Source organism: Podarcis cretensis, assembly GCF_951804945.1.
Source record: "Podarcis cretensis genome assembly, chromosome: 1".
In the NCBI taxonomy this organism is placed as follows: domain Eukaryota; kingdom Metazoa; phylum Chordata; class Lepidosauria; order Squamata; family Lacertidae; genus Podarcis; species Podarcis cretensis.
This window is the reverse complement of record NC_137170.1, coordinates 137,194,744-137,209,125: the sequence shown is the minus strand read 5'-3', so window position 1 is coordinate 137,209,125 and position 14,382 is coordinate 137,194,744. Positions and strand designations below refer to the sequence as shown.

The window sequence follows — 14,382 nt, the reverse complement described above, 5'->3', positions numbered from 1 at the left end:
GAAAAAACCCCGCAGGAACTGGCAAGACATTTTCGTCTTGCGAAGCAAGCCCATAGGGAAATTCGTTTTGCGAAGCGCCTCCAAAATGGAAAACCCTTTCGTCTAGCGGGTTTTCCGTCTTGCGAGGCGTTCATCTTGCCGGGCACCACTGTAGTCCCACTCTCTTCTGCCTTGGTCAGACCACACCTGGAATATGGTGTCCAATTCTGGACACCACAATCTCAGAAGGATGTTGACAAGCTGGAATGTGTGCAGAGGAGGAATCAAGGGTCTGGAAACCAAGCCTTATGAGGAACAGTTGAAGGAGCTGGGTATGTCTACCCAGGAGATACAAGAGCCATCTTCGAATACAGGGGTCAGCAACCTTTTTCAGCCGTCGGCCGGTCCACCGTCCCTCAGACCATGTGGTGGGCTGGACTATATTTTTTTTTGGGGGGGGGGAATGAACGAATTCCTATGCCCCACAAATAACCCAGAGATGCATTTTAAATAAAAGCACACATTCTGCTCATGTAAAAACATCAGGCAGGCCCCACAAACAACCCAGAGATGCATTTTAAATAAAAGGACACATTCTACTCATGTAAAAACAGGCTGATTCCCAGACCGTCCGCAGGCTGGATTGAGAAGGCAATTGGGCTGGATCCGGCCCCTGGGCCTTAGTTTGCCTACCCATGGACAAGATGACCCATGGGTCTCATTGAACTCTATGATTCTATGATTTCATTTCTGTATTTTAAAGAAATAATAAATTTTAAGAAATTGTGTAATCTAAAGAAATATTTTTATTATTATTCATTTCATTTCTGTATTTTAAAGAAAAGATCTCAAAGCGGTTTACAATACATTAAACATCAAATAAAACAACCCAGAATAAAATAGATACAAGCTTCAAGGAAAATGGCTGGGAGGTCGCCTGCTCTTGATGGGGTTACACTTCCTCTGAAGGAGCAGATTCGTAGCCTGGGGGTCCTCCTGGATCCTTTGCTGTCGCTCGAGGCTCCGGTGGCCTCAGTGGCCCAGAGTGCCTTCCATCAGCTTTGGCTGGTGTCCCAGCTATGTCCCTTTCTGGACATGGATAGCCTAACTACGTCTATGCCTCAGGGTTAGAATACTGCAGTGCGTTATACTTAGGGCTGCCTCTGAAGATGGTTTGGAAATTTCAGCTGGTGGAGAATTCAGCAGCCAGGTTGCTCACCGGAGGAAGACCGTTTGAGCATATTATACCGATCCTGGTCCAACTGCAGTGGCTACCAGTTAGTTTCCGGGCCCAATTCAAAGTGCTGGTTTTGACCCGTAAAGCCTTTAACAGCTCGGGACTGCAATAGCTTAAGGACCGCCATTCCCATATGAACCTACCCGGACCCTGAGATCATCTTCTGAGGCCCTTCTTCGTGTGCCTCCTCCACGAGATGTCCGGAGGGTGGCAACACGAGAACAGGGCCTTCTCTGCAGTGGCTCCCCATCTGTGGAATGCTCTCCCCAGGGAAGTTCGTCTGGCACCTTCATTATACACCTTTAAGCACCAGGCAAAAATGTTTCTTTTTAATCAGGTCTTTGGTTGATTTGATTGACATCCTATACCCTTTTAAAATGTGGCTCTTTTGTGCTGTTTTGTGAACCGCCCTGAGACCTCCGGGAATAGGGCGGTATATAAATTCAATAAATAATGAAAATAAAATATTTCAGATCCTTATATGCAGACATGTCCAACTTCTTGTTTTTTGTGCATCCTGCTTCTTGACTAGCGCTGACTTGTGAGTAGAGATGCCAGGAATCAAAGCTTTTTTTCTGTCCATTGTCTTGTTTCAAATCAGTTCTTATTTATTTATTTATTTATTTACATCCTGCTTTTCAGACAAATATTGTTTCCTAAAACAGCTAACATCAGTAAAAAATATGGTATATACAAGACTCCCAAAGGAAGGCTTGTAAATTAATTAAATAACGTTATAATTTGATTATCTACCTTCTAAATGATCAATTCATTCACATTTAACCTGCATATGTTCAAAATATCTGTATAGTTATATATTGAAGTTATCATGAGAGCTTTTGTTAAATTGTAAGTTACTAATCATTGTAGGAAGGAAAGACTGATATATTCTGCTTTTCTCATTCTTTATAACTGAAATATGGTAGCACCAAAATAGCTTCCAAAAGTGTTTTTGTTTTAAACTTACTAACTTAAATGGTTCTTTGTGGTTAATTGACTTGAGCATGGGTAGTTAACATTCAGTTGTTTTTGAAGTGCAACGCCCATCATCCCTGCCATTGTTCATGTGGCTGATCAGAGTTAGATTTTAAGGACAGCTGTATGGCTATTGGAATTACATTTTGATCCAAATATGATGTTATAAATCTAAGTGGCCTTAGTGATACGGATGCTGGCATCTGTCTTTGCCTGCCTTACCAGCTATAATAATAATAATAATAATAATAATAATAATAATAATAATAATAATTTTATTTATTATTTCTACCCTGCCTATCTGGCTGGGTTTCCCCAGCCACTTTGGGGGGGCTTTCAATAGAACATTAAAAATAGAATAAAACTTCAAACATTAAAAACTTCCCTAAACAGGGCTGCCTTCAGATGTCTTGTTGTTTATTTCCTTGACATCTGACGGGAGGGTGTTCCACAGGGCGGGTGCCACTACCGAGAAGGCCCTCTGCCTGATTCCCTGTAACTTCGCTTCTCGCAGCGAGGGAACCGCCAGATGGCCCTTGTCGTTGGACCTCATTGTCCATGATGAATGACGTGGATGGAGATGCTTCTTCAGGTATACTGGACCAAGGCCGTTTAGGGCTTGAAAGGTCAGCACCAACACTTTGAATTGTGCTCGGAAATGTACTGGGAGCCAATGTAGGTCTTTCAAGACTAGTGTTATATGGTCTTGGCGGCCGCTCCCAGTCACCAGTCTAGCTGTCACATTCTGGATTAGTTGTAGTTTCCGGGTCACCTTCAAAAGTAGCCCCACGTAGAGCGCATTGCAGTAGCCCAAGCGGAAGATAACCAGAGCATTCACCACACTGGCAAGACAGTCTGCGGGCAGGTAGGCTCTCAGCCTGGGTACCAGATGGAGCTGGTAGACAGCTGCCCTGGACACAGAATTGACCTGCACCTCCATGGACAGCTGTGAGTCCAAAATGACTCCCAGGCTTTGCACCTGGTCCTTCAGTTGCACCGTTACCCTATTCAGGACCAGGGAGTCCCCCACACCTGCCCGCCCCCCAAAAACAATTATTCTGTCTTGTCATGATTCAACCTCAATCAGTTAGCCACAATCCATCCTCCAGGCACTCACACAGGAACTAGAGTTGTTCTGAGACAGAGAGAGCCTGGGCTCAGCAGTCCATTCTTTGGTGACTCCCTGTTTGGACTATTGCAATGTATTCTATGTGGACTACCCTTGAAGACTGTCCTGAAGTTGTAGCTAGTGCAGAATGTGGTTGTCAGGTTTGTAAGCGGGGTAGCACAGTGGGATCTTGTGCCATTGGTTTTACAAGCACTGCATTGTCTGCTAGTGAGCAACAGGGCCAAAATCAAGATGTTGGTACTGGTGTAAAGGCCTTAAACCATTTGGGATCCAAGTACTTTAAAAACTGCCTCCCCTAATACCAGCCGCTGCAGGCCTTGTGATTGGTGGTGGAGTCGCTGCTGGTGCCAATGCCAGTGAGTATTGCTTGAAGGGTGGTGACCTCTGTCAGACTGTTTTAGCAGCTTTGAAATTATTTTTGACGATTTGGAAGTATAAATTGTTCAGATTTTCTATTTCTATCATAGATTATGTAAGACTGCCCTTGGGTCGTTTGGAAGGACAAGTGGGATAAAAAAACCCCTAATAAATACTGCGTAAAAATCGTAATAATAATTGGAGATGAGCTAACCTTGCCTTTGGGGTTTTGCAGTTGATGTGACCACAACACTACCTTTGCAAGTGGCACCATCTGTAGTCCCTATGGATCTCCGTTTGGACCATCAGTTCTCTATGCCAGTTGTAGAACCTACATTACGTGAGCAGCAGCTTCAACAGGAATTGTTGGCCCTCAAACAAAAGCAACAGATCCAGAGACAGATCCTCATAGCAGAATTTCAGAGACAACATGAACAGCTCTCTCGTCAGCATGAAGCTCAACTACATGAACACATAAAGGTGAGTGGCGAGAATTCAGCTTGAGTTGGAACAAAGTCTCCCAAGCAGTGGCTGATGTGTGTTAAACAGTTGTCTTTATATAATCACTTTAGATGCTCTAGAAGGAAAGAAACATAATGTGTGTACCTAGGTATATATTGGATCAGTGGCAAACTATAGCCTAAGATGAGCCATGGCTTCTCATGAGCTTCCTGTGGGCTCATGTCTGCTGCTCCTTCACTCCCACCACTCTCCTCCCTGTGTCATGCTGGAAGGATACAGACCTGAACACTGGCTTAGCTTTATGTGTGAACTTGTGGTTTGTTTCTCTACAAATTCAACACAAGCAGCAAACCAAGAACAAACTCTGGTTTGTTTGTTCTCTGCATGACACAGGGAGGAGGAGATGGGTGTGTGTGAATGAGCAGCATACACCAGCACCCTGCATGTTCACAGGAAGCCATGGCTTATAGTTTATGGTTATGTGTGAATTGGGTCATTGTATCTCTCATGTAATGGCCATGTATGTGTGTATTTAAAACCAAACAAAAGACAAGAGTATCTTTTGTTGATTTTCTGTACACTGCTAGTCAAAACACTAACAGTCCTTGATCCTTGTTGGCAATTCACAAAATTATGTACGGTTGTAGTTTGTAGTTATTTCCACTGTTAAAATCTGGTGAACTCCAGGAGTGATTCTTTGAGTTGGGAACAGACTGTCGCCAGCACCTAACACCAGCACTTTTAATTTTTTACTTAAAAAAAACAATCAGCAAGCATTTTAACCCAGTTCTGATTTTATATTTTTAACTGTTTTTAATCTTTATTGTATTGAATTACCAGTAAACCCCTTAGAGCCAAGGATAATTAAGTGGCATATAAATTGTCATCAATCAATCAACCAATCCCTCTTACAGTTCTAGTCATAGGCCTGTTTCACGTGTAACACTCAGCCGGAATGTGACTTACTATGACAGTTGGAATGTGCTGGTTCATTTGAGGAGTTTATATCCAGTGTGGACAAACAGCTAAGCCAAGGTGTGATTTAACGTGTTCTCTGAACTTCGTTAAGGAACCTCTTCCTTACTATCTGTAGCCAAGCTTTGTCCTATTGTTACAGATTGTGGTGGAAAAGGAGAAATCTTAACTGCAGTTCTGAGCTCAAACAACACATTAAGCCAAGCTTTGGCTGAGCTGCTGCGCTGTGCTATGTGGGGCAGGCAATGGCAGGGCGTGATCTAAAAGGGCAGTGCATGCAAAGCCCTCTTGCACAGCTCTTCCCAAGCGCCGGCAATTAGCTGCTTATTGAGCATGTGGGAAGCACTGTGCTTTGCAAGCCTCTGGGCTCAGGGTTTCCCCAGTTGATTCTTACGTGTTTGGGAAGCTATGTGCAAAGAACTTTGACACATCTTAATCACTTGATGTCGTTATGATACCGGGTGATTGACAGGTGAGTTGTTCTGCCCAACTGTCAAAGTTGACCTGCAGGGTTTGTGTGGCAATAAATATATGGCCTACCAGACCAGAAGGGTTTTCTACCCCTGATCTAGTGCACAATTGCAAAACTCAAAATTATTGCTATGCTGCCTCCTCTGTTTCCTTGTGTGGAATTGGAACGTTCTTTTCTCACTTTTAACAGTTTTATTCTGACTGCTGCTTGGGAGATGGCCACTTTAAAGGGCAAAGATTGTGACCGAAAGGGCAAAGATTGTGTGCATTTACTTTACACACCCCTCTTTTATTTTTCTCAACAGCAGCAACAGGAGATTCTGGCAATGAAACATCAGCAGGAGCTCTTGGAACACCAGAGAAAGTTGGAAAAGCATCGGCAGGAACAAGAGTTAGAGAAGCAGCATAGAGAACAGAAGCTGCAGCAACTTAAAAACAAAGAGAAAGGAAAAGAAAGTAAGTAACAGCGGGACAGATGATGTCAGTGATGCATCTAGTGGTACATGAATAATGAGGAAGGCAATTTTGATCAGGTTACTGTGAAGATTACTGTAAATTGCAATGTTTAAGTAATTCAGGTGTTTTTCTCTGAGTAAAGCTCATCCTGTCTTTTATGTTGACCTCTACTATGCTTTAAACCTAAAGAGAGAAAGAAAGCCATTTAAAGAAGTGAATATAACATTGTAAATGTTAATGGAGATCACATTTGGAAGATTTCCTTTTTAGGGTTGATGTCCTGATTTATCCAAAGAATACTTGTCCATGTGAAGTTTCTGTTCTTACAGGCCACCCGTTTTGTGAATATTTGTCCACTTACTTACAAAATTAGATGGTGATTTCATACATTTGTATAAATGAATGGTTGCGTTATGAGCAATGCTCCCTTCTGCCAGCATATAAGTGTATCTGTGTGCATACGGCTGTTATGGGTATTGAGAGGTTTATGCACACCTGGAGAGGCCAGCATTCCTACCTCTTACTAGGATTGGGCAGGACAGCAGTAAGGCCTGGACGTGCTAGGGCACTGGTGGGAGTAGCTCTGCTGGACCTTGCTGCCACCCTACCTCAGTATGCAGTAGAGCAGGGGTCGGCAAAGTTTTTGTGGCTTGGGCCGGTTCACGGTCCCGCAGACGCCGCGGTGGGCTGGAGTGTGTGTGTGCGCGCGCATGCACAAATGGTATTTCCAGTGTGGAGGAGGTGTCCACAGCTTCCCATTGGCTGCAGGAGCTTCCTGCAGCCAATGGGAAGCCGGCCAGCATCGCAAAAGGTGGTCCCTGCTCTGCTCTGCGCCAGTTTAGTGCAGTGCACGGGAGCCGACCGAGCAGGTGGCGGCGTCGGCGTCGAGGGGTCCATGGGCTGCTTAAACGACCCTCTAGGGCCGCTTGTGGCCTATGGGCCTTAGGTTACCGACCCCTGCAGTAGAGACACTGTTGCTGGGAGGCCAGGTCTCTGCTGCTGCCCCTCCCTGATGGCAGACTTTCTCTCCCCTTCTGCTTAATCTAAGTAACTCAGGCTTAAAGCTCAATTAACTTGCATTTTTGTAAAGAGCAGCACCGAGGGCTGGATAGGAATAATGCAGCTGTGCACAAATTTCTTGGTCACCATAATGTCCTTGCATAGTACCTGCTTTCCCATGAGTGTATGCAGATGGGTGTAGTGGGGAGAAAAAGAGTACTTTTGAATCCTGTACACATGGGCTGCATCCATGAGAGACTTGATGAGGTATATCCATAGTATTTCCATGTTGCAAGGAACTATCTCAGAAAATATGTGCTCCAATATTCTTCCTTTAAGAGTCATTCTAATTTTATGTGGGTCTTTCAGCATAAAAAGTTTAGCCTGTATTTTCATCTTGCTATTCATACTTAGGGAATTTGATCTTCACGAATTCCAATATGAACCAATGCATACCTCCCCAAGTAACGTGCACTTTCTGAATGTTCCCGTTGGTATTCCTGGGTCAAAGGACATATCAAATATGTTTACAATGTGCATTTTAAGAGAAAAGCCTTTTTTTAAAAAAAGGAATTAAATATATATTTGGAAACAATTTTTGTACAGATTAACACACCCAGCCCCACAAAATTTGCAGTTTAACATGGAAATGGTACAGAATGGACTTAAGGGTGAACTCATGTGAAATAGGTGCAGACTGGAAGTAGACTGACCCGTCCATTCTTATTCACAGTTACTTCTACACCTGCCTTATTTGCTCCTTTAATGGTTACACTCGGATTGGTGGCTAAATCCTGTAGGGTATCCTTCTCAACATCACTCATTGTTTGAAAACAAGGAGGCTTTTTTCCCAATTTCTCAAGTTTCTTTCAAGATTAATTATAGAAATAGTTGAGTGGGTGAAGGAACAGGATCTGAAGGGGGAAAAGCTGAACTTGTTACATAAAGCATTGCATTTAGGATCAAAAGCCTGCTTTTTAAGAAGCCTTAATTCAAGAGTTCAAATAAAGTGTGGGGGGGGATTCATTGTTGTATCTGGAAGACAACCCTCTATTTACACATTCTTCCTTATCTGTGAGTCATCTGTTAGCTGGACTATATACTAAACTCTTCTGCTTTGATTTACATCTGTGTCCTTTCTATCATTCTTCTCCTTTTGAAGCATTCTTCTCCTTTCTCTTATGGGGAAAGAAAATGCTGATGCCCATCTAAAAATTATCAGAATGGTACTATGTAAAAATAATTAGATCTAAGGGATCTATGTATGTCCCTTTGAGTGCCAAAGAAAGCAGGCGGTGCATAAATATATGAAATGTTTTCTGGAATTGGAGACCCAATATATAATATAGATTTTGTTAGTGACTTTGCACTCTCTGCACACAGTCACCTGCCTCTGAGATGTCTTCACTTCCTAGGTTTATTGTACTTGTTACATTCAACACGCACACTAGTGGTAATCATTGCCGTTTCACAAATGATTATTATTTCAGTGCAGTAGGCAGCAGTAGCCCTGGTGTTTCTCACATGCCTAGAAATAATGATGATGATGATGATGATGATGATGATGATGATGATGATGATATAAATATAAATTTTATTTATACCCCGCCCTCCCCGGCCAGAGCTGGGCTCAGGCGGCTAACACCAATAAAATCACAGTAAAAACATGATAGGGGAAAAAGAAAGGGGAAAAAAACAAATTTAAAATACAGGTTAAAATGCAATTTAACATGCAGCCTCATTTTAAAATAGTTGATAAATCAAGACCATAAGGGGAGGGAAACATAAGGGTCAGACTGAGTCCAAACCAAAGGCCAGGCGGAACAGCTCTGTCTTGCAGGCCCTGCGGAAAGATGTCAAGTCCCGCAGGGCCCTAGTCTCTTGTGACAGAGCGTTCCACCAGATCGGGGCCACAGCCGAAAAAGCCCTGGCTCTGATTGAGGCCAGCCTAATCTCCCTGTGGCCCGGGACCTCCAAAGTGTTGTTATTTGTGGACCTTAAGGTCCTCCGCAGGGCATACCAGGAGCGGCGGTCCCATAGGTACATGGGTCCTAGGCCACATAGGGCTTAAAAAGTCAAAACCAGCACCTTAAACCTGACCCTGTACTCCACTGGGAGCCAGTGCAGTTGGTAAAGCACTGGATGAATGTGATCCCACGGCAAGGACCCCGTAAGGAACCTCGCCGCGGCATTCTGCACCCACTGGAGTTTCAAGGGCAGCCTAGAAACAGGTATTTGCATTATTGCGTATGCTAAGAAGATAGATTTTATGGACATAAACAGTGGCTTCATGAATGAGATCTTTGTTTATAAAAGCACGTAGGTCAGTGACTAGAGGTATAACAAGAGTTCATCTTAGGTTTCGTAGCTTAAGAGAGCTTCCATTTCCCCATCGTAACCAGCTATCCATTTAAAGGTATATACAGAGAGTACACACATAATTAATAAGCTACTCCTTTTTAAAATAAAGTGCGAAAGAGCAGGTGGGGTTGGAAGTGAAAATATTGAAACATATTTTATTGTAAGAAGAATAAGTAAATAAATAGCTTGTTAGTCATGCAACAAGAAAAAAAGGAAGGAGTAGTTCTGGCTGTGTTGAAAGAAGATGCCCACGAGGCTGTTCATGAAGAAACCATCTTTTGCTCCAGGTGATCTTGGTAGCTACCAGATGGTTTGAAATATTTTAGTTGATGTTCTGGTCTGGTTTGTGGGCTGCCTTCCGCACTGTGATGGGATGTCTGCTTCAAGAGACTGAAAATGGAAGGGCAGCTCTGAATCTCTTTGACTTCACAATGTCCTATCAGCCTATCAGTTCTATGAGCCATTGTATCTTTCTGGAATGACTTTGTGAAATTGGAATTGGAGCACAACAATTTGCACAACCGCAAATTTGGACAAAGCCTCTAGAAAACCTGTTTAACAACAACTGCTGCTACTACTACTAATAATAATGGTGGTTGAACTTCCATCAAAGCTACCTAACAATACTCAGCAGACTTTTAAGTTCATGTCATATATAAGTCCCATTCTTGTTCCCTGCAGTACTTTTGAATATCGGTTGTTTTTGTTTCTATTTTGATTATGTATTTTGTGTTTTTATAATGTGATTTTATCCTGTAGGTATAAGGCAGTGTACAAATTTAATAATAAATAATAAATAATGTGGAAAGTTGCTATTAAAGCTACATAAAGTCAGGACCCAGAGACAGAAAAGAGTTTTGCTGATGGCAAGACTGTAAAGTTTCAATATGTTGCTCTTTTGAAGTCTCACTGCACAAGAATTTGTCTGTGCATTGATGGACTGGTATCTTGTGAAGTAAATAGTGATGAGAAATTATGCTGCTAGAAATGTAATTCTAGACTTTGAAAACATGTAACTTTCTTAGATGCCAGATTTTCTGTTTGACAAAACAGATGATTGACTGTGAATGGAAATATTTATGCAGATATAGTGAACAAAGATCCTTATTTGGAAGGTTTTCCTAGACAGTTTCTGTACATGAGCCATTCATCTTCAACCTTTGCCTGCAGATGTAACTTAAAAAAAAACCCCTGAGTATGTACAACACTTCTGTTCTTAAATGGTTTTAATTCAGAGCGGCTGGAAAAGCTTCTACAAGTACTTTAGTTTAGGCATAATTTTGTGCGTAAAATCCTATTCAGTTGCACCTCCCTTCATAGGAAAAAGATAAATCTCTGATTAAATTTACATTTCCAAACATCAGTTGTAATTGTGTACCACTCCTCATTGCAAAGAATAATTCTTTATTGATAGCTTAAAATATTGAAAGAGTTTGATTGAAATCTTTAGACAACCTTTTGTAAGTTCATGAAGTAGGTCTCAAATTAATGTTGTGGGTGCTAGTTCAATCTATTTACTTTGGGTTTGGTATTTCAGGTGCAGTGGCAAGCACAGAAGTAAAAATGAAGCTACAAGAGTTTGTCTTAAATAAAAAAAAAGCTTTGGCCCAGCGGAATCTCAACCATTGCATTTCTAATGACCCGCGCTTCTGGTATGGGTAAGTGGCCCCATCCTATTTCTAACAACTTTTTGACTGCTTATTAGATAGCATCCTCCCCTTTATCTTTGAAAGAATACTCTGCTCCAAATTTGAACTCAAAAGGGTTAGCCTTTGGAGTAAACCATGGGTAGCATGTTCTAAAACAGTTGTAACCTGCCTTTGAATGTGATGGAAAATAAGTCCATTTGCTTGCCTCGTGCCTCCGAAAGTTACAGTGGTACCTCTGGTTACAAACGTAATTCGTTCCGGAGGTCCGCTCTTGATTGCCTGTCCTCATCTCGGACACCGATTCTGGGCCGGAGGAGCTAGGACAGCTGTTACAGACTTCAGAATACACCAAAATGGCTGTGGGAGGTACAGTGCACAGAACAAGTGCTGCTATTCCCCAGAGAAGGAAGAGACATCATGTGATGGTAGGTGATTCCCTACTGAGGGGGACAGAGGCAGCCGTGTGCAGAGGATGTCCCAGGAAGTGTGCTGCCTTCACAGGTGCAAAGATTCATGATGTAACAGAGAAGTTGCCAAGACTTACAAAGCCCACTGACCACAACCCCATCCTTCTGATTCATGTGGGTCATGATACTGCCAGACGCAGCCTTTGACATATAGCAAGCGACTGAAACTCTGGACAGGAAGCTAAAGGGCCTTGGGGGTTTTCCATCACTCCTTCCTGTTGAAGGTTGTGGTCTAGGAAGAAAGAGGAAAATACTAGAAATAATAATAATAATAATAATAATAATAATAAGAAGAAGAAGAAGAAGAAGAAGAAGAAGAAGAAGAAGAAGAGGCACTGTTGTGCTTTTGAACTGCTAGGTTGGCAGGAGCTGGGACAGAGCAACGGGAGCTCATCCCATTGCGCAGATTTGAACCGCCAACCTTCCAGTCAGCTAGCCCAAGAGGCTCAGTGGTTTAAACCACAGCACTACCCACATCTTTTTTAAAAAAGTGTCTTTGGCTATGTTTGATACAAGAAGAAGAACAAGCAAGTGGCAGGTGCTCTGCATGGAGAAGGCAGAGAAATGCTATTGGGTGACTGAGGGAAGGTGCCAACTGTTCAACACCTACTTTGCCCTCTTGTCTTCATCCAAAAGGAAAGTGATGCCCAACCTGGTGATAACAAAATAAATGATGTGAGGAGGAAGCTGCAGCCCAAGATAGGAAATGAGATGGTACTTTAAATGAATTCAGATCTCCGTGACCTTAAGCGTGGTAACCAAGATGTTTGAGAATGTAATCTCAGAGGCTGTGTCTACAATTATGAGAATTATTCGAAACTGGGAAGTTGTAATTTAGGGGAGGGAGCAACAGTACAAAGTAAGGAATACATTATATCAACCATATTGTGAAATATCAAGTTAGATATTTGGAAGCATAAAACTGAAAACACTCATGTGGATGAATGTTCATATTAATCTCCTGGTAAGGACACAGTCTCATAGAGAAAGAAGAACAGCTCTCTAGGGAGAAGAGGAACAAACTGAGCAGCTGTTGAACAAGCTTTTTCAGACTGAATTCTCAGTCTGGCTAGGTTTCCCCAGCCACTGAGCAGCTTCCAGCAAAATAAAAAAAAAAAACATAATAAAACGTCAAGCACAAAAACTTCCCAATACTCTTTATCAGATGGTGGGAACAGAGAGTGGAGATGGGGAAGCTCCAACACTGCCCAAAGGGGACGATGAAGTTTCCCTCTGGAGCACAGCAAAACCCTTCCCTGAGTCTTTTAATAGGATCCTTTTGGCAGAGTGGCTCACCCTAACCAGACCAATGTCTATACATTAGCTGACCAGCAAACTATATATGCTCTCTGAGCATCTCCATGAAGTGCCTCTGTCATCACCAGCAGTCCCTCCCACAGTAGGAGGGTGGAGCTCTAAAGATGCAGTCAAATAATGTATTGAGTTGGTCCTTGAGAGCTTTGAGGCTTCCTCCTCATGCCTTCAGGCATCTCTTACCAAATTGATTTTTGCAAGAGCTGCTTACTTATAGATGGATGAGGTGACAACCTTGAACCTGGACGTGCCAGAGCCCTTAAAGGACATTCTTCATCAACACTCTCATGGTAGCTCTAATTGCAGATTTGTAACTGGGTGCCTGTCACCAGCAGGAACTCAATCTAGGATTGCAATCAGGGCTGGTTGGGCGAACTAAGCTTTTCGGTGAAGCCCACGTTAACTATCAATAATCTTGCTTATTGCTTAAGGGGAAAGTAGTGTAAACTGCAAGGCTAGTAATGCCTCACTTTTTCTGTAGGAAGACACAGCATAGTTCTCTTGACCAGAGCTCTCCACCGCAAAGCGGAGTATCAGGCACTTATAATCATCCTGTGCTAGGGATGTATGATTCCAAAGATGATTTTCCACTCAGGAAAACAGGTAAGTCCTACCTTGCATTGTTCACATAGCATTCTAAAACATTTCTTTTAAAAAGTTACATAAATAATTTAATCTTTGTTCATTCATGTGCTTTTGCTTGTATATTTGCCTTTATTTTTTCCAAAGGTGGCTAAGATTAAAAACACAATGGTAAGATATTAAATCTTAAAAGAAAACAGTAAATAGTACCGTCAGAAGTTAACAGGACACAGCAGAAGAACACGGAAATCAGCAAAACATTGGTAGATATAGTACTATAGAATAATCAGCCTCAGGTAACCATGCTGTCCTTACATGCGTAAAGGCAATGTTTTGGAGCAATTGGGTTTCCCTCAGGAAGGCACTCCTGTTGTGCCCTGAGCAAAAAGGCCATGTATTGTGTACCTGCTTACCACAGCTCAGGCTGTATGGGTGGGGGTGGAAGGGTATTGAGGAATGCCTCTGCTTTGAAACAAATACTCAGGTAAATATGTATTTCATCCCCTTGTCCTATATGAAGCTGCTCACTTAAGATAGTAATACAGTGGTACTTCGGGTTACAAACGCTTCAGGTTACAGACGCTTCAGGTTACAGACTCCGCTAACCCAGAAATAGTACCTCGGGTTAAGAACTTTGCTTCAGGATGAGAACAGAAATCGTGCTCCTGCAGCACAGCGGCAGCAGGAGGCCCCATTAGCTAAAGTGGTACCTCAGATTAAGAACAGTTTCAGGTTAAGAACAGACCTCCGGAACGAATTAAGTACTTAGCCCGAGGTACCACTGTAGTCACTTTAGCTCCATTTTGCAGTGACCAGAAATAGAAGGAAAAAAATTCCAAAGAACCAACTAATCAAATTGAACCACCCCCCACAACCAAAACTCAAAACATAAGAGTAAAAAAAAAAAAAGGAAGTATAGTCATGCAAATTCACCTTATTGCATAACTTTAAATGTGAAAATTTGACAGC

General features: G+C 42.4%; 1 protein-coding gene across 4 annotated transcripts in view; it reads left to right on the top strand.

Moving 5' to 3' along the window:
- Window positions 1–14,382, top strand: part of HDAC4 (histone deacetylase 4) — a 93,394-nt gene that overhangs the window by 21,328 nt on the left and 57,684 nt on the right. For all 4 annotated transcript variants that reach the window (XM_079976827.1, XM_079976826.1, XM_079976828.1 and 1 more), the window contains exons 3-6: window positions 3,913–4,157; window positions 5,891–6,041; window positions 10,939–11,059; window positions 13,313–13,434. In XM_079976827.1, the coding sequence (XP_079832953.1) occupies window positions 3,913–4,157; window positions 5,891–6,041; window positions 10,939–11,059; window positions 13,313–13,434 (639 nt within the window). The remainder of the gene's footprint in view (window positions 1–3,912; window positions 4,158–5,890; window positions 6,042–10,938; window positions 11,060–13,312; window positions 13,435–14,382) is intronic.